The sequence below is a fragment of the Callorhinus ursinus genome, unplaced genomic scaffold (genome assembly GCF_003265705.2).
Source record: "Callorhinus ursinus isolate GAN/ISIS: 27379988/994484 unplaced genomic scaffold, GSC_fseal_2.0 scaffold8, whole genome shotgun sequence".
Taxonomy (NCBI): Eukaryota; Metazoa; Chordata; class Mammalia; order Carnivora; family Otariidae; genus Callorhinus; species Callorhinus ursinus.
The window spans coordinates 68,168,078-68,190,035 of NW_027397070.1; the positions used below are offsets into that span (position 1 = coordinate 68,168,078).

At 44.1% G+C, this 21,958-nt stretch overlaps 1 protein-coding gene across 2 annotated transcripts in view; it reads left to right on the forward strand.

Annotated features, from left to right (window-relative positions):
- The first annotated feature begins 299 nt into the window (after positions 1-299).
- Positions 300-21,958, forward strand: part of CCNK (cyclin K) — a 28,868-nt gene continuing 7,209 nt past the window's right edge. The window contains exons 1-9 of one of the 2 annotated variants that reach the window (XM_025869378.2): positions 568-657; positions 1,346-1,431; positions 12,840-13,088; positions 13,562-13,643; positions 15,229-15,360; positions 19,652-19,757; positions 20,255-20,312; positions 21,022-21,191; positions 21,495-21,766. In XM_025869378.2, the coding sequence (XP_025725163.1) occupies positions 12,892-13,088; positions 13,562-13,643; positions 15,229-15,360; positions 19,652-19,757; positions 20,255-20,312; positions 21,022-21,191; positions 21,495-21,766 (1,017 nt within the window). In that variant the 5' untranslated portion in view covers positions 568-657; positions 1,346-1,431; positions 12,840-12,891. Of the gene's footprint in view, positions 658-1,345; positions 1,432-12,839; positions 13,089-13,561; positions 13,644-15,228; positions 15,361-19,651; positions 19,758-20,254; positions 20,313-21,021; positions 21,192-21,494; positions 21,767-21,958 lie in introns of both variants that reach the window. The other variant, XM_025869377.2, reaches the window with a different exon arrangement.

A 21,958-nucleotide genomic window follows, 5' to 3' on the forward strand; every position in this document is an offset into this window, starting at 1 on the left:
GGCGGCGGCGGCGGCAGCAGCGGCCGGACGGGAGGGGCGGGACGGCGGCCTGAGACGGCCCCGCCGCCGCGGCCCAACCCGGCTCCGCCCGCCCCCGGGCCCCGCCCCCGGGCCGCCGCCGCCGCCGCCCATTGGCCCGCGGCTCCGATGCATGGGGAGCGCCTGTCAGCCAATCAGAAGAAAATAGAGCTCTCCAAAGAGGAAAGTGTCGCCCGTCTCTCCCCGGCCCCTCCCCGCGGGTCAGTGGTCGCGGCGGGCCGGAGGAGGAGCCAGCCGGGGGGGGGGAGGGAGTCCATCCCGTCAGTCCCGCCCCCCGGGGCGAGAGGGAATTCGGGAGCAACCGAACGTGCTAACGGAACTTAGACGAGGGAGGCGGGGCCTGAGTCGCCCGTACTCCAATCAGCGCCTGGCGTGGGCGCAGCCCAGCCAATTGTGACCCCGAAGCTGGCGGGGGCCGAGACCGCTCTGGCCCGCAGGCCCAATGGCTGGGGAGGAAGCCGAGCAGAACCGTTGGGGGTGGCGGGGCGGGGCTGCGCCCGGTCGCTTGTTTTCCGTCGCGGTCGCAGCGCGATGACGTAGTTTCCCCGACATTCCGTGTCCAAAATGGCCACAGTCGGCGAGGAGAGACGTCGCTAAGGGGCTTGCCTGAGGCGAGGGGTAAGTGACCGACGGACCGCGGACAGCGCCGCTCATCCCCGCTTACTTGGAGGTCGGCGTAGGGTATGACCTCTTTCCTCCGCTTACTGGCGGAGTCTCCCTTCGCGGATTCCGCCTCGCTCCGCTATCCCCCGTGCAAATCGAAGTTAGCGGGCGACAGTGGGGCTGCGGGACGGGCTCCGGGAGAGGGTCTGAGGAACAGGCGCGAGGGAGGGAGGTCGGTGCGGACCCTAAAAACAGTCAGCGACCCTCGGAGTGAGGGGCGGCTAGGGTTCGGGGACTCTCTAGCAGGTGGGGAGAAGGAGCGGGGGTCTTTTCACACGCGCGCGCACACTCTGAGCCGCTCAACCGCAAACTACCCACATCTTCCCAGTTATTCCGCAGCGTGCCGGCCCCTATCGTGGTTAGGCCTGGGACTTCGGGAATTATTCCACATTTGGGGTACTCCGACTTTGGAGCCTGAAGAACCGTGTAACAGGGTGGGACTGGGAATGAGAAAAAAGCACTCCGCGATTAGATTCGTTCTTTCCGAGACGTGGTCCTTAGCCGAGCCTCTCCTGGGTTTGGTTTGTTATTAAAGGAATTGTTCCTTAGCAAGTTGAGGCGAAGTGTAGAGCTTATCTAGAAGCCCTTAGCCTGTTACCAGCACAGAGCATGGTCGATAAAGCTCCCTCAATTTGGATTGCAGTTAAACCGTGCTTTCGCCAAATCATCCGACATTAGGCACGACTTCAAGAGCAATTACTTGAGAGTGTGGTCTTCTGTGTTTTTAAGGTAAACTTGATAATGCTTATGTGTCTCGCTCTAAATCTGTCTTTAGAGATATCTAGCATAGTGCCTTTCAATTGTAGGCGCTCTTAAAAGGTTTGTATGCATGATGTTGCTAGAATGAAAACTCTATGAGGAGCTTTGTATCCTCCCCACCTAGAACACTGCTGAGGTATAGTAAGCTTTCTCGATTGCTGTATGATGGTAGTAGCGGTGGTATTGATGGACATTTTGGTTAAGATTGTTAGTGTCCTTAGGATCTTGCCTGTTAAATAATCTTGACTATAAATATGAGTTGTCCAGGATTATTTTATTTTCTTCAGAGTGACACTATTGATATCTGATTTTAAGGGGGGGTTTTGTTTCATTTTGATTATATTGTGATGCATTATTCAAACATATTGGTTGATTTTTTTAGTTGATTCTTGCATAAAACATATTTAACATTTGTTTCATTTTGAAAATGTAGTTTGCACCCACGAGCAATAAAGAAACATTCTAGTTGCTAATGAAGTCCTTAAATGCCACTTCTGAAATTGAATGTCATAAAGAAAAAACTGGTCATAGTTTTGGCTTACTAAATGAACTACTTTACTTCAGGAGATTATGTTCAAAAGCATGGAGTTCGCTGAGGAAGAAAAATGTTTTGTTTGCTTTGTTTGTAAAAACTGGGTAAGGACAAACAACCAAAAGGAATTAAGTTCAAGGTAATTGAGGAGATTACAAAGAATATTAAACCGGGTTAAGTTCAGTTCATATTTTTAGGGTCAGATAAATGATATACCAGAGTACTTGCAGGTAAAATTGTAAAATTGTTGTTCATGGGTTTTGAGGAATCCAAAAAGCACAGTTAACGGTAGAAGACTGGAGTCGTAAATGTCTGTGTTTGCAGAGAGCAGTTAGATGGGTGGCTCGCTAGAACTTGTTACTAATCTGTTTTTGGAATCTTGTTGGGAGGGCAAAAAGAGAGTTTGTAAATACTTGGGAGAGGAGAGCTGATTCCTTCAAACTGGCAGAGTTTTAACTAAAAAAAGCCAGGTGACATATATCTAATTACTTTCCTTAGAAGTTTACTATACCCTGGTGATGAATGAGGGATTGTTAGACATGGATCTATTCAGGTTTCCTTAGGATGCTGAACGTAATCTCTCTTCCTATCCTAGTAGACACAAGAGAGAAACGTACATTGGGTAAGGTCTATCTGGGTGGGTTTATATCCAGTCCAATTACCCAACCCAAAATGTTGATTAATGGGTTGATGTCAGCCTGAAGAGAGGTCTTTAGAGATGAGCTACAGGGCTCTGGTCTTGCCCTTACTCTGGTTAGCACTTTCTTATTACCAACTTGATACGAGGCATGCTTCTCAGACTAATCAGTGCACTCAAAAGCCGTACTATAAAGAATTGTTAAAGGTTGAAACAATAGGCCAAAACTAACAAGATGTACATTTGCCAGGTTGAATTTACAAAAACTCAGTGACGCATATTTGAGATAAGTAAGACCTGACTTGAAAAAAGGATTCTAGAAAGTAATGTTCCATATAGGGAAGTGAAGTATAGAATCTTCCCCCAGATTGAGGGAAAGCAGTATCTTCGTCTAATGACAAATTGTGGCTCTGCCATTTACAACCTTTGTGAATTAAGCAAGTTGTTTCATGTCTCTTCGGTTCTATTTTCTCTGCGATAAATTGTGAGGATAGGAAAATATAGCTGGCAGGCATACTGTGTCTCAGTGGGCACACAGTGGACATGGTGCTGAATATTAGGAATGTCCCTTCCTCCATTTGCTGTGAAGATCATATAAAAAGTGCTGTTTTCCATTTTGGTTGCTAATGTTTAGGGGTTATCTTGAAACACTAAAAACCATGTTGAGAAGATAGAGATGTTTGTTTACCCCGGAGAAGAGAAGGGAATGGAAAAATTCTCTTCACGTATTCGAAAGGCAATCAGATAAGGGAAAGGTATTTTCAAGGCTTTGAAGCCTTGAAAGGTAGGAGTAAGGTAGGAGCAAGGTAGGAGCGTCAGAGTGTTGTTGAAAGGTAGAAAAATCAATGTAAGATTAATATAAGAATTCAGGTGAACACTAGTTCTTGATACTCAGCAATGCCATAGACTGTCTGGTAAACGATTAACGTCCCATTAATGAAAGTGGCCAGATGAAGGTTAGTGAGGGACCAAATATTACTGTTATTTAGAATTTCCGTACTAGCTGAGAAAATTGAGTAGTGACCTTTACTGTTGTTTCCAACTTGTAAGTGTCCATAATTCTAAATTTGAAAATGCATTTATTCTTTCATCATGTAAAATGACATATCCAAAGCACATACCTGAAACATGTTGCTAAAATACTTTGACATGCTGCTTGTTTATTGAGAGATTTTTTTACTTTGTGGAGCTCATAAACGTCTCTGTCATTTTCATGGTAATCATGAGCTGCTAATGAGAAAACCTGTAACTTTAGGGTCTTGTGAAAAAATAATTAAAGAGTAATAGGGAACAGGGTTATAGAACTGATGTAAGAACTTTTTCAGGGGAATGAATGATTCAGAGGACTGTTTTTATTCTATTTGTGTACGTTTATTTTCACTTCCTCTCATGTATTGTTGATTTGGCCCCAGAGTCTAAAGGCACCTATGCTGGATCATTAGCATGGGGTTTGGCCACTGACAGCAAGGCAGAACAGGCTTGAGTCTGTTTGTGGCTTATTCACTGGGGGACTGGGATTGTCTTCCATTTGTGCTTCACCCTCCCTGGGTCCGAACCCTTATCCTCACTCTGCCCCTGTCGTCTCAGTGGGTGTCTTGGCACTCTACTTCCCAGTGGGATTTTAGGATTTATTTCCTCCCCCTTAAATGAGTTTTTCCCAATATCTTCCTCAAACTTTTCCTTCCCTCTCTCTCAGAGAAGGAGCTTCCTTCCTGAGGTTAACTTTTTTACCTATGCTTTTTATGATCCCTTGGCCAGTGAACCCCTCAGTGGCTTATTCAGCCTCTAGTGGCTCTTTTCCCTTCTTGCTTCAGACATCCTTCCTTCTCCTTTATGCTGAATAAACAAGAATAACCTGTTTCATAGCTTATTCATTCCTTGCCCCTTGTAGTCTTACTTCTGCCCCACTGCACTTCTGCCAAGATTCTATTTGCGCATGTGTATGTGTCTGCTTTATTGAGATGGTTCCCAAACCATACAAATCACCTGTTTGAAATAGTGTGCATGTCAGTGGCCTTCAGTACAGAGTTGTGCAGCCATTACTACAGTGGACTTTCACTGTCTCTAAGAACTAATCACCAATGTAACCTTTCCTTATTTCTTGGTTCTTTAGCATTTGTCACTGTTGCCTACCACATCTGGATTACGGTCAGTATCCCTTGGTTTCTCTTGCAATTGAAGTTGCAAATTTACCACCTCTTTGACCATTCCTTCCCTTTCCTTCCTTTGGTGATTCTTCTGCTTTCTCAAGTTCTGTCCCAGACCCATCGTTTTCACTCTCCAGCCCTTCACCTGTGACCATGACTTTAATTGTCAATTCTGTATAGATGAATCCCAAATAGATGTGTTCTTTCCAGATTTCAACAGTCCTGTTTATCTGATGGGTATTTCCATACAAACGTCTTACACATTCTTCAAACCTAATATTTTTGGAACCAAAATTCTTCTCCCCGCCCCAGGTCCCCCCATCAAAACTAACCCCTTCTCTTCCCACTTTTCTTTTTAGTATTACCCTTTCCATCAGGCAAACAAACCTGAAATCATCTCTTGCCACTTTTTTTGCCTCACAGCCAGTTGTGGTGCTTCCTCTTTTACTCAACACTATGTTGTGGGGACAAGCCCTCATCATTTCTTGAACAGCTGCTATAGTCTCCTAGCTGGTCTTCCTCCTGCAAATCTCCAAACATCCTCCACTTCATCTCTCTCTCCCCTTACCAGGCCTTATTATTTTTCATGGCACTTGCCACTCCCTGACAAGTAAGCACATATTTGTTTCTCTTAGTCTCTACCACTACAACATAAACTTGTAGTAGGGCAAAGACCTGACCTCTCGTTTCCTGCTGTGTCATTGCAGCCTGGCTCATAGTAAATAATAAATATTTTTTTTAAAGATTTTATTTATTTATTGGACAGAGAGAGACAGCGAGAGCAGGAACACAAGCAGGGGGAGTGGGAGAGGGAGAAGCAGGCTTCCTGCTGAGCAGGGAGCCCGACGTGGGACTCGATCCCAGGACCCTGGGATCATGACCTGAGCCGAAGGCAGACGCTTAACGACTGAGCCACCCAGGCGCCCGTAAATAATAAATATTTGAAAGAATAACTACATGCAGAACTGTTGGGTTAATATATCTTAAAGTAGGTATTCCCAACTAGTGTACCGTGAATAAATTACAGTTTGAGATATTGATTCCCTCAAGCCAATTGGCCAGTTGCTTTCTGCTCCACAAGGATGTGTATGAATGTTTGTTACTATTATTAATAATGAAAAACCAGAAATATCTCAAATGTTCATTCATAGTAGAATGGATAAGTAAATTGTGTTTTATTCATAGAATGGAATACTGTACAATGGACTTTCTCAACTTCAACACTGTTGATATTTTGGATCAGTTCATTCCTTTTGGGGGATTGTTCTGTGCCTTGTAGAATGTTTGGCAACATTCCTGGCCTCTGCCCACCAGATGCCAGCAGCAGCTCCCTAGTTATGACAACCAAAACTGTCTCCAGACATTGACAAATGTCCCTGGGGGTCAAATTCGCCCCTGAAAACCAGAATGAATGAATGAATAGTGCTTTATGCAACAACAAGGATAAACCCCACAAACATAATGTTGAGCAAAAGAAAGCAGTTGTGACAGAGTGATACTCTATCATTCCACAGTCCTTCAGAAACCTGCAAGACTGGTTGCTGGGAGTAGAGATCAAGATAGTGGCTATCTTTGGGGGGATCATGATTAGAAGAAGAGTGAGGAGAATGCCCGGGATGTTGGTAATATTCTGCTTCTCAGCGGGTTGGTGTTACACAGGTGTGTTCACTTTGTGAAAATTAGTAAACCATACACTTAAAATTTTTTTCTGTATGCTATAATGCAATTACACATTGTTTGAATTTATAAAATCATAAGCACATAACCAAGCATTCTTTGGCTGCTGAGAGATTCTGATCCAGAGGGGATGAGGAGGAGGTCTGGTAAGTAGTCTTACCTGAGTCTCTCCCACTTTTCATGAAGTGAAAGAAGAGTACAGGGACCACTTGTTTACCTGTGGTCCAGACTGGACACCTGGTAACGCTTTACCACCTTTACTGCTTGAGCCTGTGTTTTAGCTGAACCATTTGAGAGTAAACTGCAGACATGATACTTTACCCCTAAATACTTCATTCAGCCTGAGAGTAGTCATTTTCGTACATAATCACAATATCATTATTACCCCTAAGAAAATTAACAGTCCCTAATAGCCCTTAATATACAGTCCATATCAAAATTTCTCTCCTTGTTCAAAATTTCTTTTATAGTTTTTTTTTCCTTTAAAAAAATAAGGATCTAATCGAGGTTCACACATTAGTTTGAACATTATGCCTTTGTAGTCTTTCAAATCTAGGACAGTTCCTCCCATCTTATTTTTTCATGACATTGACTTTTTTGAAGCAACCAGTCAGTCGTCTGGTGGAGTGTCACATTTCTGGATGTGACTAATAGTTTCCTTGTGCCATTTAACTTGTTCTTCTACTCCCAGTATTTACTATAAACTAGAAGTTAGGTTTAACCAAGTTAGCTTGCTTGGATTTAGCTTCAGCTTTTTGGAGGTAAGAATACTACACAGGTGGTTGATTTTTATTTCATATCACATCATATCAGGCCACAGAATAGCAGGTTTTCACCCTATTAGTGATGCCAGGCTTGACTTTTTGTTAAGGTAAAGGTACTTTTTTCTACAATAATTAATACCAGTGCTAGCAAAGTAGACTCATGGATCTTTTACAATCAGTCCTTGTCATTTTTCTTTATAATATTCCAATTCCCTGATTTTGTCCAGTGAGAGTTGATGCTGCCTCTTGTGTCTTTTTATAAGCTTCCATTCGTCTGAGCACATCCCAGGCAGACCCCTACTCCAGACTGGAAAGGAGAATGGAGACCTGGTTCCTTTTAGAGGGTAACTAAGATGTGCACCCTGATGTGTTCCTGACTAAGGGAGTGTCATTGCTTCTAGATACTTCAGTGGACAGAGCTAGGATATGTATTTTTTAACCCTAATTTATTTTTATATTTTCAATTAAAATTCAGCATTAAAGATTTTACTTAACCTTTGATCTTGTGCACTGAACTGAAAATCTTGATTCCTAACAACATTAACATTTATATATCTTTGCTTTATCCTACAATACACACACACACACAAAATTGTTTGACAAAACTGTTTGACAATTAACAATATTAATGCCACTACTAACAAAACATTACTGGAGAAGTTTAAGATTTCTTTGCAGTTCTTTAGTCCTTAGAATATATCTCACCCAGGATGGAACAAGATCAGGAATAATTACTTATAATGATTTTCTGGTGGTTATGTTTCCTGTTTGCTATACACTGGGCTTATTTTGAGTTTTAGGATTTGCTTTTTTCTTTTTAGTTAAGTTCATGAATGTGTTAAATATTTACATAATTTGAAAGTCAGAGTTGCAGAAGGACTCCTGAGTCAACCTGAAAGAGCTGCTTCCAGTGGCTGTAGCTGGAATAGTTTGGGCAGCAAAATAAATAATGATAGTATTGGATTATAACTCAAAGAATAAAACAAATACTAATGAGTCCATACTAATATAAATACATGATTGAATAAATGAGGGAGAAGGAACAGACCTTTCTTACAGAAGAAATCCAAATAATGTTGAAGGAAGGAAGGAAATAGAAAGTCACCATTGGAACACCATGATAATTGTTGCAGGCAAGATCCTTCAGTGAATGCTAAAATTAATGGGCAAAACTTTAAGAAAAACAGGTTATTTGCTTAGTATTTTGCATTGCAAAATATTTTCTCTAAGATGCTTACTAATTACTGTAGTAATAATAACCTATGTCCCCACATTCTTTGATATCTCTCCTTCCAGGAGATGTAGCCTAATTCCTTTCCCTCGAGAGTGGGCTAGACTTTGTGATTCGTTTGTAAGGAATAGACTATGGCAAGGAGAAAATAGTGACTTTCAGTGAGAAGCTGGGCACAACCCCGTCTTCACCAAGTGCTCGTGGTTCGTATCAGCAGTAGGAAGTCATTCTGGTATCTGATGTGAGGTAAGGTGAAGGGCACTTTAGCTCTGTGGCATTCTTCCCCAGAACTCTAGTCTGTTCATGGGAAACATCAGACACACCTAAACCAGAGACATTTCAGTCAGCCTGGGTCCTCTTCAAAACTGGTGAGCTCATGAAAAAACAGGAAAGACTGAGAAACTGTTACTAGAAGATACTAAGGAAGTATGGCTCCTAAATGCAGTGTGGCATCCCGGAACAGAAAAGGGATTTTTTGAAAACCTCAAAATTTGAGTGAAGGCTGTAGTTGATAATGTACCAAAATTGATGTCTTAGTTTTGGTAAATGTACTGTGGCTGTGTAAGATGTTAACATTGGAGGAAGCAGAGTGAAGGGTACATGAGAATTCTCTCCTATCTTTACACTCTTCTGTAAATCTATAATTATTTTCAAATAAAAGATTTCTTAAAAAGTCAAAGCTGTGTAAAAAGGTGTACCCAGAGAAGTGTGGCTCACATCCCTGTCCTTTCCATTCTGTTCTTCCCTGCTCCCTGTTGGTAACCTTTTTTTTTTAAATTAGTTTAAAGAAACAGAGATGTCTATTCCATTTCTCCTCTGTTCTTACATGTATGCTAACATACCGTGTACACTGTCTTGTATCTAGCTGATCCTGGAAATGTCTCCTTACTAATACTTAAAGAAAGGTTTTTTTCAGTCTCTTTTTATACCTGCATGGTACATCATTAGTGTTAATGTTAACTGTATTTTATTCAACCAGTGCCCTATTGAGGGACATTTGGGTTGTTTACAGTTTTTTGCTATCATAAATGGCATTTTTGTGAATAATCTTTTGCACACATTGTTTCGTACTTGTAATGGTATTTTCAGAGTGGATTCTTCGAAGTGGGATTACTAAGTAAAAGAGCAAATGCATATGCAATTTTGTTAAATATTGCCAAATTCCCCACTGTGAGAGTTGTTCCATTTTGTATTCCTACCAGCACTATATGAGATCGCCTCCTTCTCCCTGGCCTTGCCAACATAGTATATAGTCACGCTTTTAGATTTTCTGCCAACTGAGAGTTGAGAAATATATCTCAGTATGACATCTGACTATGAACTCTTCAATTTACTGAGCATCTGATTGTGCACTTTCCATATTTACCTAGGCTTTAGGTAACTGACCTCCCCCAACCCACAGTCATTGCCTAGTTCCGCAACACGGCCAAGTACAAACTAGTGGAAGAAGATTGCTTTTTTCCCGATACTTAATTTCTTCCTTTTGGAGGAAAGATCGGATTTTTAGGGTTCCCAGGTAGGAGGAAGAGGAGGGATGCACTCAGCCCTGCCACGTCACCTTTCCCACCAGAAATGAAGTGGCACACAGAAGAGGTTAGGCTTCCAGATGCCTCTGGCCCAGACTCTAGCTAGTGAACTGCTATTTTCTTGCTAAGCAGACCAGCCTGGTTCTAGCTGCCTCTTTAAAATCCTTGACCTGGGGGCCCAGCTCCAGGGCGGAGGCAGCGGAGAGGCCTGCGGCACAGGAAGCGGCAGGGCCAGGAGCGGGCGCTGGAACCGAGCCGAGCCGGAGTGGGCGGCACGGCGAGCAGCCACCATGTCAGTGTTCGGGAAACTGTTCGGGGCAGGAGGTGGCAAGGCCGGCAAGGGCGGCCCGACCCCTCAGGATGCCAGCCAGCGGCTGCGGGACACAGAGGAGATGCTAAGTAAGAAGCAGGAATTCCTGGAGACTAAGATCAAGCAGGAGCTGACCGCCACCAAGAGGCACGGCACCAAAAACAAGCGCGAACTAGAACAAATATAGAATTATTTGGAACCACAAAAGACTTGAATCACCAGAGCAATCTTGAGAAAGAACAAAGCCAGAGGCATCACACTTCCTGATTTCAAACTATACTACAAAGCTGTAGTGTTGAAAACAGTGTGGTATTGGCATAAAAACAGACACATAGATCAATGGACTAGAATAGAGAGTCCAGAAATCCACAAATTGGCCATATATGGTCAACTAATTTTTTTTTTTTTTTAAGGATTTTGTTTTGTTTGATTGACAGAGGGAGAGAGAGAGACAGCGAGAGAGGGAGTGTGGGCGGAGGGGTGGGAGGGGGAAAGGTGGGCTTCCCACTGGGCGGGGGGTCCAGTGCGGGGGGTCCGGTGCAGGGCTTGGTCCCGGGATCCTGGGATCATGGCCTGGGCCGAAGGCAGATGCTTGACAACTGAGCCACCCAGGCGCCCCTGTGGTCAATTAATTTATGACAGATGAGGCAAGAGTATATAATGGAGAAAGGACTATTGGGAAAACTGGACAGCTACATGCAAAAGAATGAAATTGCACCACTAAAAGAATGAAATTTACACCATATACAAAAATTAGCTCAAGGGATTAAAGACTTGAATGTGAGATTTGAATCCATAAAACTCCTGAAGAGAACATAGGTGGTAATCTCCTTGAGATTGGTCTTAGTGATGTTTTTTGGATCAGACTCCAAAGGCAAGGACAACAAAAGCAAAAAATAAACAAATGAGACTGCATCAGACTAAAACACTAATTCACACTGAAGGAAGCCATCAACAAAACGAAAAGGCAACCTACTGAATGGGAGAAGATATTTGCAAATCATGTATCTGTTAAGGGGTTAATATTCAAAATATATAAAGAACTCCTACAACTCTTAACAACAACAACAAAAAAAAACCTATCTGATTAAAAGATGGGCAAAGGACCTGAATAGACATTTTTCCAAAGAAGATATCTAGGTAGCAATAGGCACATGAAAAGATGCTCAACATCACTGATCATCAGTGAAATGCAAATCAGAACCACAGTGAGATATCACCTCACACCTGTCATAATGGCTGTTATCAAAAAGACAAGAAATAACTATTGTTGGTAAGGATGTGAAGAAAAGGGAGCCCTCGTGCACTATTGGTGGGAATGTAAATTGGTAAAAACACTTTTGGAAAACAGTATGGAAATTCCTCAAAAAATTAAATATAGAGGGGGCACCTGGGTGGCTTAGGCGGTTGGGCGTCTGCCTTCGGCTCGGGTCATGGTCCCAGGTCCTGGGATCGGGCCCCGCATTGGGCTCCCTGCTCTGTGGGGGGCCTGCTTCTCCCTCTCCCTCTGCCTGCCACTCCTCCTGCTTGTTCTCTCTCTCTGTCAAGTAAATGAATAAATCTTTTAAAAAATTAAAAATAAATAAAATCCTTGACCTATTTGAAAATTGCTATTCTCTGATCACATTTACAGTTTACATATTCCAGTGGCCTCTTGATGAGAGTCCTTGTTGTTTATATTCTTTTCTCAACATGACGCTTTTTTTTTAAGATTTATCCATTTGCGCACGTGCACGAGAGAGAGTGTGTGCATGCATGTGTGCATGTGCACAAGCAGAGTGAGGGGCAGAAAGAGAATCTTAAGCAGACTCCCTGCTGAGCGTGGAGCCGGACACGGGGCTCGATCTCATGACCCGAGATCATGACCTCAGATGAAAGCAAGAGTCGGACACTTAACCGCCTGAGGCACCCAGGCACCCCAACATGACACTTTTAGAAAATCTGTTTATTCTGAAAGAAAAAAAGAGGATGAGAAAGCTAGAACATATTAAAGGAACTCGCTTCTTCCCTTGTGGACCACCTTCCTCCACCCGCTCCCCTCAAAATCACTGCACCCATACCTGATTTATACTGCTCAGTTCAGTGACTTATGTAGATGTGAAATCATCTGATCTGGTGGCTTTTCTCAGTGAAATGAAGTAAACCAAAAAACCAAAATTTTGATTGGGTGGTGAATGGAAGAGTTGGATAATTTTAAAGCATAAGTCTTTTTAGGCGGTTAGGACAGGCCTGGGTTTTACTAAAGAATGGAACCTAAGCTAGCGTGAGGGGATTGGGTCTACTGAAGAAAGGCAGAAAGGAATGTAAGACAGAAATGCTCTTCCTTTTATACTACCATGAAATTTGGAATTTGTTATCCTGAGGGTCACTTAGGTGTTAAATTGGCTTTGGAGGTAAACATGGGCTTGTATCAGTCGTTCAGTAGTATTGCTGCTCTGGGAAATTTTGATCCAAAATCAAGTATAACCTGTGACTGAGGACTGTTTATAATGATCGGGATTGTTTAATATGGAAAGTTCCTCTCCAACTTTGCTGCCGCTTCTCTTTCTCCTAGGATTCTAACATTTTCAGAAAATCTTTTGGAAAGAACAAGTCTACTTCAATAAATGAAGGAGAATAAAGAAAATTCAAGCCCTTCAGTAACCTCAGCAAACCTGGATCACACAAAACCATGTTGGTACTGGGATAAGAAAGATTTGGCTCATACACCCTCGCAGCTGGAAGGACTTGATCCAGCCACTGAGGCCCGGTATCGGCGAGAGGGAGCTCGGTTCATCTTCGATGTGGGCACACGCTTGGGACTGTATCCTAAGTCTCCCTGGAATCTGTTATAGATAGGCTCCCCACCACCACCACCAAGAATTAAGTTAGATACTATATACAAAGTATATAGAACTGTCTCTTTACTAAACAGTTCTTAAATATTTTTATTTAAATGTTATTTCTCATTTACTTGGCTCTTCGGGGGTTTTCTGTTTCCCATTTGTCATTTAAATGCGTAGAGTTAGCCATTGAGCGAGTGGCCACCAGGCCTAGTGACCATAGTGGAAGTGTACCTAAAGGAAGGTGAAGCCCTGCCTTGTTATAAGTATAAATTTCAACTTGATAATTCCTATGTCAGAGTTCTGACACCCTGAGATTCCCCATCTGCCTGCTTGGTCACTGATGGTATATGCTTTAACACTGATTTTCTTATTTTTTGTCTTTATTTTTCCACTTTTAACTAAGAACATAACCTGTAAAAATTCTTGGTAAAGTCCTTAACCAGAACAACAGACACTATGATACCCTGGCAACTGGAATAATTTATTTTCATCGCTTCTATATGTTTCATTCCTTCAAGCAATTCCCAAGATATGTAAGTATTTGAATTTTATTATAGTTCTCTATCACATGTTATATTTTCACACAGTTTAGTGGACTGGTTATAGTCTCTTTTTATTCTGTTTTCCAGAAAGTATTTATTTTTATATAATACACGCTATCTCTAAACAATCAAGTGTGAATTTTTTGTTTTTTCCAGTTAACTATATTTAAATCTTTTTTTATTTAGGCCACTGTGGACCATAATCATATTGCACTTTGTGTGGAATTTACTTCCTTCTTATCTTTCACAAGATAAATTGGGGCTTATAATTGAGACCCCCCCCCAAAAAAGGCCAAGATGGAAGAGAAGTTCCTTTTGCCATATCACTCATTCTTCAGTTACTCTTTAAACATGCCGTATGTCTTATACTCTTTGGGGGAGTCAGGGAACCTGCCTCAAGTAGCCAGGATCGATGGTATGACACGTATAGAACACACAGTCAGTCAGTAGTGAAGCCATAGGAGAGGTAAGGAAGGAAAGCTGGAGCAGTCAAAGGAGAGATTAATTACATCTTAGAGGGATCAGGGAAAATGCCAGCAAGGAGTTGCCAGCAGTTAGTTAAGTAGGGCTTAGACATGCCAAAATGGGACAGAGCAGTTAGTCCAGCAGAAGCTGGCATGAGCAGACACACCAGGAAGCATGCTATTTGATGTCAGCCCAGCCGGGGGGGTCCATTTGGGAGGACGGAAATGGTGGAAAGGTAAGCTGGAACGGCCCATAGTGAGCCTTGAAAGCCAGACCAGGGAAATCTGACTTTAGTAGGTAGACTGTGAAGTTTTCGAAGGGTTCCATGAGGAAGTTGACAGAAGTCTTACCAGGAAATTCATCTGTTGGGGATCTTCCCCTTAAGATTTTACTGAGTTTTGTACACGTCTTCCACACTAATTTGTGAAGTTCTAGAGGAAGGAGCCTGTAGCAGAATCATCTTGCTGCCCCAGCACAGCGTCTGACACGCACTGCACTCGGGGTCCCATGGAGAGAGGGGCGCGCTGGGGAGGCTGGCACAGAGAACAGCTAGAAGCCAAGCAGTGAGAAGGCCAGGGGTGTAAGGATGTGCATGTGGATTCAGGCAGCTGGAGCGGGGAGAGAAAGTGTGGGCAGTGGTGTCGAGATGGATTCCACAGGACAAGCATTTAATTGTGCTCTTTTTCTGCAGCAAAGCTCACTATTCAGGGAGCCATTATCTTTTTTTTTTTTTTTAAAGATTTTATTTATTTATTCATGAGAGACAGAGAGAGAAGCAGAGGGAGAAGCAGGTTCCCAAGGAGCAGGGAGCCCGATGCAGGACTCGATCCCAGGACCCCGGGATCATGACCTGAGCCGAAGGCAGATGCTTAACCATCTGAGCCACCCAGGCACCCTCAGGGAGCCATTATCTTTAAGACTGCAATGTAAAATGAAAGTTTGTTCCTATGATTCTTTTCCTTTCTGGCATCTACTTTGTTTACATGATGTTTTCTTTAGAAAATTAGATTTAAAATAATTTATGAAGCCAAGTTGGGAAGGCCAAAAATCCTTACTTGTTTCTCCATGAGTTCTGTTAACAGTATCTCAAGAACTTTTGTTTCCCTTTTAGGTGACGGGAGCTTGTTGTCTCTTTCTGGCTGGGAAAGTAGAAGAAACGCCCAAAAAGTGTAAAGATATCATCAAAACAGCTCGTAGTTTATTAAATGATGTACAATTTGGCCAGTTTGGAGATGACCCAAAGGTAAGAATCTTAACTTCCTGCCTTCAAATCTTAATTCCTCGCGGTAGCATTATGGTAAAGTTCCTTGTATGGCCCTTAGATCTGCCAGGCCCCTGAGCCCTGAGAGGGCCCTATGCAGAAAGTACTTGTGCTTGCTTCTGTCAGAGAGGAAGGAAGATAATGTGGCCTACATTAGGTAGCACTTGCTAATGCACACGCCTCCCTCGTTATGAGTGCGTGCGGGGCTAGAGCACATTGGATATGAGCAGAGATCCTCTTGTCACCATTAGCACTCCTAGACCCAGAAGCAGTTTGGTTTCTTTGGTTCAGCAGTGATGGCAAGGCCCGATCCATCCAGCTTCTGGGCAGGCAGAAAGTACAGATGATAGACGGACATGCACTTGTGTGTGCTTATGCTATGTGTCTTTTTGCTTCCTGAGAATATTGGCAAGTATTAACATTTGCTGCTATTTTCAGACACCAATGTTGCTATTGGACGTACCATCCATCCTGTCCCTTCCCCACACTCCCTGACAGTGTCAGGAAATGGTACTAAAATAGTTGTGCACATGCTTTTATTAGGTCTAAAAAGGCCACTCTCAGAGCCCAGGGGCAGCTTTTCAGCCACCCCTGACTCTTGCCAGGGTCCCCCCATTGTAACCCTTATGGCACCTGTGCATCATGCTTCACAACATTGATCACAGCTGGTAGTGAGATAGATTTTAATCAAATAATCACACAAAGAACTCGCCTCTTCTCAACTGTAGGATCTGTGAGAGCAAAGACCATGTCTCTCTTGCCTGGCGCCTGGTAGAGAGGCTGGGCAGAGTAGCTACTCAACAGCTACTTATTGACTGAATGACAAACTCAAAAGCACGGGTAGGGCAGAGCTCACCAAGGCAGGGAAGTTTGGCCCTGTCCAGTTTTGCTTTTCCTCCCTCGCTGCTGCTGCCCGCCACAGTAGACACCTCTGTCTGCCAAGCAGTGTTTGCATGTGTGTATATTAAACATGTTCATTCTCCTTCTTGCTTCAAGGAGGTAACAGAGGCTGAGTGCTTTTGCATATGGTGTAGCTGTGATGAATACTAATGTATTGTTCAATATGGGTAACTCTGTTCCTTGAACTGATGTATAAATCTGTTCACCTGTTTATGAAAATGTCAGTCTGTTAGGAATTCATGCTAACAATGATCAAAATGCAATTTAATAGAAGTAATGTGACCATCGGATACCTGTGGGTGTCTGATTCTGACACAGTAAGAGACAGTTGTAGGAACGTGTTGTGGGCATGTGCAGCACACTGGTATGTGTTATCCTAGGTGCCTTTGGGGAAGTCCGCTTTTACCTTCAGCCTTTACCCACTCACTGTACTTTCAGATCAGGAAACCGAGACCTGGCCGGGCACAGTGAGGTACAGGGTCTGCAGCTCCAGTGCCCCAGATGGTAGGAGAGGGGAACGGCCATGCTAGTCGGGCTTATACAGCAGGGCCCAGCCTGTCGCGAGTAGGGCAAAGGGGCTTTGAAACCTGCCCCTCCTTTCTATCATGTGCGGTCTCCCCAGAAATGATCTGGAGTACAAGGGCCACAGGAAAGTACGCTGGACCTGGGAGCAGTGAAGTCACCGTGGAGGACATTTCCTTTGCCCGAGAGGAGAACGAGCAGGGCAGTTATTAGGGGGAGGCTTATAAGCAATTAGGAAAAAAAAGATGGTGAATCACTTGGGACATTTTTGCCTTAATTAGCTTTGCTTTAACTGTGTGGTTCCCCCCGCATCATATTAATTTCACATGTGCTCAACAAATACTTATTCCAGCCACTGTGTGAGGCACTAGACCTAAAACAGACATGGCCTTTGCCATTCTCCTACATTTTATAGTGGAGTTGGAGTAGATTTTAATCAAATAATCCTATAACTATTGGATTATGAGCTGTGGGGAATACTATAAAAAGATATTTAAAGGTGCAATGAGGGCATTCAACCTGGGAACCTGGACAAGTCCCCCAGACAAGTGTTGTGGGGCTGAGGGAAGATTCCCTGGGGAATGATGCTTGCACACAGACCTGTCATTACCCCATTACTCGAATATTTGAAACAGAAAGGGAGGCCAGGCCTTGGGCTATCCTGTAATACTATATGGGCCACAGCCTCCAAACCTGTAGGCGCACTTGGTGAAAGACCGTTTCTAAATTTAGAGTCATGGTGAGACTACTGGGAAACAGGTAGTGACAAAACCAGGCAAAGTTAGCAGGATGTTTTATATTGTGGGGAAGTTTCTGAGATGGTAGAAAGCTTTCCTGAGGAATGCTTGCAGCGCTAGGGTAGAAGAACCTTAGTCCTGCCATGCTGCTTGGAGTAACTAATCCTGAAAGAATTCTCTGTGTTCTGTGAAGTGAGGCCAGACCTCAGCATGAAAGCCCGTTCCCAGCACGTCTTCTCTTTCTGGTGTTAATGGACTTGTGCACCTGTTGGCAATGGATTTCAGGCCCCTACCAAGCCCTGTCTTCTGTGGTGTAATAAACAAGTCATTGTCTGATTGTTCTGCCCGCTTAGACCACCGTGACTGCGGGTGCACCTTGTCTTTAAGTGCTGGGTGCAGCCAGGCTGCACAGAGGCCGGGCTCAGGAAGTTCCGGTTTGTAGGTGTTAGCTAGTTCCCGAGCATGGTGAAAGGGGAGATTCCATTTATGACAGCAACAGTAAAATACAATGTCCAGAATGAAGCCTCGTAAGAAGCTATGGAAACCATGGAACTTAAAACTGCTGAAGGAATGACAAAATTCCAATAAATAAATGTTTGATAAGATTCAAAGTTAAAAATCTCCATTTTCCCTAAATTGTCCTAGGACCCACTGAGTTCCCAATCAGAACGTTGATAGCTTCCTTTTCTTCTGGACTGATACTAAGTAAAACGATACTAAAATGAGGTATGGAGCACTCCCATGAGTCATCGCTGCCAAGATAACCAACAAAAGAAGGAAGTGTTGTGCCAAAACGCACCCATGGCCACGTGCAGCCTACTCACTACGCCAGCTGCGCCCATTGTGTGCCCAAGGACAAGGCCATCAAGAAGTTCATTATTGGAGGGCCGCCTGGGCGGCTCAGTCAGTTAGGCATCCAACTCTTAATTTCAGTTCAGGTCATGATCTCCGGGTTGTGGGATCCAGCCCTGCATCGGCTCCTCACTGAGCATGGAGCCTGCTTAAGATTCTGTCTCTCCCTCTGCCCCTCCCCCCGCTCATGCACGCACACTCTCTTTCTCTAAAAATGAAAAAATGAAGTTCATTATTGGAAGCAAAGTAGTGGCCGCCACGGTCAGGGACATTTCCAGAGCAAGCGATTTCAACACCTGTGTCCCACCCATGGTACATGGGAAGCTCCTTTCCTTTGTGAGTCGGGCATGGTTCTCGTGACTCCGGGTCCTGCCCCACAACCTCCACCAAAATCCATGTGAGAACTAAGTCCTTAAGACTGAAGAAAAAATGTCCTCTGGAAAACAAGAAAATGGAAATTAAACTTAAAAATTAGGTGGGGGGGGGGGACATGCAAAAACAAGGAAAGAGGAGCAATGCTTAACACTCTCCTTTCCAGACACTACATCCCTTTGATCCTCAGGTGGAAGGAGACAAACAGATCAGTGACCAGAAAAGATTTTGTGTGTGTGGACAGGTTAGGGTGTGGTTTAGTAGAAGAGTAAATGATGACGTATTCTGTGAAAACACACATGCTACACACGTACATATCGAATATCGAACAGATACTGAGTCTGAGTTTGCGTGAGTCTGCATCATCATCATTGCTTATGCACTTAAAGTTTTCAGTGGAAATCCCTGAAGGATTGCGGTTTTGATGGAGATCTGGAAAGAAACTACAGTTAAATTCTTTATAAAGGGAAGGTCTGTTTTGTAAAGAGGGGCTCGTGTATTGAGAGTAATGACATTCCTGGGGCACCTGGCAGGCCCAGTCGTGGGAGCCTGTAACTCTTGATCTCAGGGTCATGGGTTTGAGCCCCACGCTGGGTGTAGAGATGACTTAAAAAAATAACATCTTTTAAAAAATTAAAAAAATTTCTAAGAATGTTTCCAGTATTTTTAAAAAATCAACTTCAATTGTTTCATCTTCGTTCTTCTAGTTCTTTTCAGAATTTCTCCTTGTCTCTGAGCAAGGTGAAAGCCTGGGAGGGCAGAGGAGAGAAGGAATGAAAAAGAGTCACTAAAATAGAGCTGGAAGAGAGGAAGTGGGAAAGTTCACTGTTGAACGTGGCTTCAGACCTGTGATTGAAATCACATCCCAACATTTGTTATTTTATTTTTAGGAAGAAGTGATGGTTCTGGAGAGAATCCTACTCCAGACCATAAAGTTTGATTTACAGGTGGAGCATCCATACCAGTTCCTTCTCAAATATGCAAAACAACTCAAAGGTAAGGGGGAAAGTTACATAAAGAACTTCTCATTGTGAAATCAAGTCTTCACGATGATTCGATGGCACTCGGATTATGCTTCTCGAAACAGGAAAGCAGAAGAGTTGGGTGTATGAGCATGTGTGCCCAGGACGTCAGGCGCCCAGACAGCCCAGTAATGTAGCTGTTAGTACCGCTTCCTGTCAGCTGTCGACACATCTCTGCCATTCAGTTGCCAAGTGATAGGAGGCAGGAAAATGAGTCAGAATTTTTTAAATAGCCTAATAAAATCTGCCTCGGAGCAGGCTTCCCGTAAACGGCGGTTCAGCACAGGTCCTGTGGGAAGAGAACAGACAGGACTCAGACCCACCCGTGTGCCCTCTGTTCCCAGGCAGCAGCTCTTTGCTGTGTGTTGGTACGGTGCTGAGCACACAGTGGACTTGAACTAAATGGTGCTTTTTATGTGCTCATTCATTGTTATTATCACTACTAATTTACCTTTTTCTTCCCATTTCTAGGTGATAAAAACAAAATTCAAAAGTTGGTTCAAATGGCATGGACATTTGTAAATGACAGGTACATGTGTTCAAATGTCGGTCTGATTGTAGTTTTTACAATAGGGACTTTATGGGTCACTGAATCCAGACTCCTTGTTTTGTATCGAGGACTCTGACTCACCCAGCTTGAAAGGCCAGCTAATGGCAGAGCTGGGGCCAGCGTCCAGGAAGTCGGCTCCCCAGCAGAGGGATGCCCTGCCGTGTCTCGAAGCGAAAATATCATCCACGGTTTAAAACATAGTCCAAAACAATACACCAGAGAATTGGGACAACTAAATACTTAGAACCCATTTGGTTCTGCACAAATAGACTTCCTTGTAATGGTTTTAGAGCCTGGCCATTCTTAGAGCCAGGGATCCAATGAGGTGCTGTGCGGGGACAGACGGCCTGTGTGGGGAGTTGCCATCGCTTGAAAACATGGTTCAGTGACGAGGATTTCAACAATTTGAAGAACATGAGCTATGTTCATTTGTATTTCGTGACATAGCAGTTTTTTAATGTGCTAGTGTCCTGAGTCTTTAAAGAACAAATTGGTAACTATGGCTAAAGTAAGTTATTTTGGTACCTTTAGAAGACTTAAAACTTGTTGCTTTTATTTCTAATTCTTTATTTGGTCATTTAGAGAGGAATAGGCAAAATAATACTTAGTTGCGGCATCTACTCTCCATTCATTGGTAACATAGCTGTTTGCTCCCAACTCACGTCACCCCTTTCTCTTGTTGAACTAGTCTCTGCACGACCTTGTCACTGCAGTGGGAACCGGAGATCATAGCAGTGGCAGTGATGTATCTCGCAGGACGTTTGTGCAAATTTGAAATACAAGAGTGGACCTCCAAACCCATGTATAGGAGATGGTGGGAGCAGTTTGTGCAGGATGTCCCTGTGGACGTTCTGGAAGGTACTGGCATGCTGGGCTTTCCTGAGGGGGTTCCATGTTTAGGGGATCCTTCCCTGTCAGCCTTGAGTCCCGAGAATGGACTTCCCCACATAAGTAAATGTAAGCCGTTCTTCAGAAACACCTTTAATCTGGTTTTCTTATAACGTCCGCTCTGTCCACGCTGTGCGTAGCAGAGTTTGGGGGAATTGCAGATGTGATCCCTGCTTATCGGACCCTGTAGGGGAGTCGTAGCCGGAAGGGGAAATGGGCTGATTTTTTCCTAGGCAGATTAATTTGTGACAAATGTAATTGTCCCTCATTTAGACATCTGCCACCAAATCCTGGATCTTTACTCACAAGGAAAACAACAGATGCCTCACCACACGCCCCACCAGCTGCAGCAGCCCCCACCTCTCCAGTCTACCCCGCAAGTGCCACAAGTGCCACCGCCCCAGCCGGCTCAAGGCTCCGACCCGCCCCAGCCACAGCAGAAGGACGTGCAGCCGCCCGCCCCACAGCCCCCGCCGCAGCAGGCCCCGCAGCCCAAGAAGCCATCCCCGCAGCCCAGTCCTCCACGCCCAGCGAAGCGAGCCGTGGTGAGTGGGCCAGGCAGCCCCAGGGGCGGCCTGCTCTCCAGGGAGGGGGGCGGGGGTGGGGGGCAGCACCGGGCTTGTGCAGGACACGGAGCGGGGAGGGCGACCCCTGGCCTCGCCACCTGGCTGCGCGTCCACAGGGAGCAGTCCGAGAACTCCTGCGGTCAGAGGAAGGGGGCCACAGGCAGCCAGGGA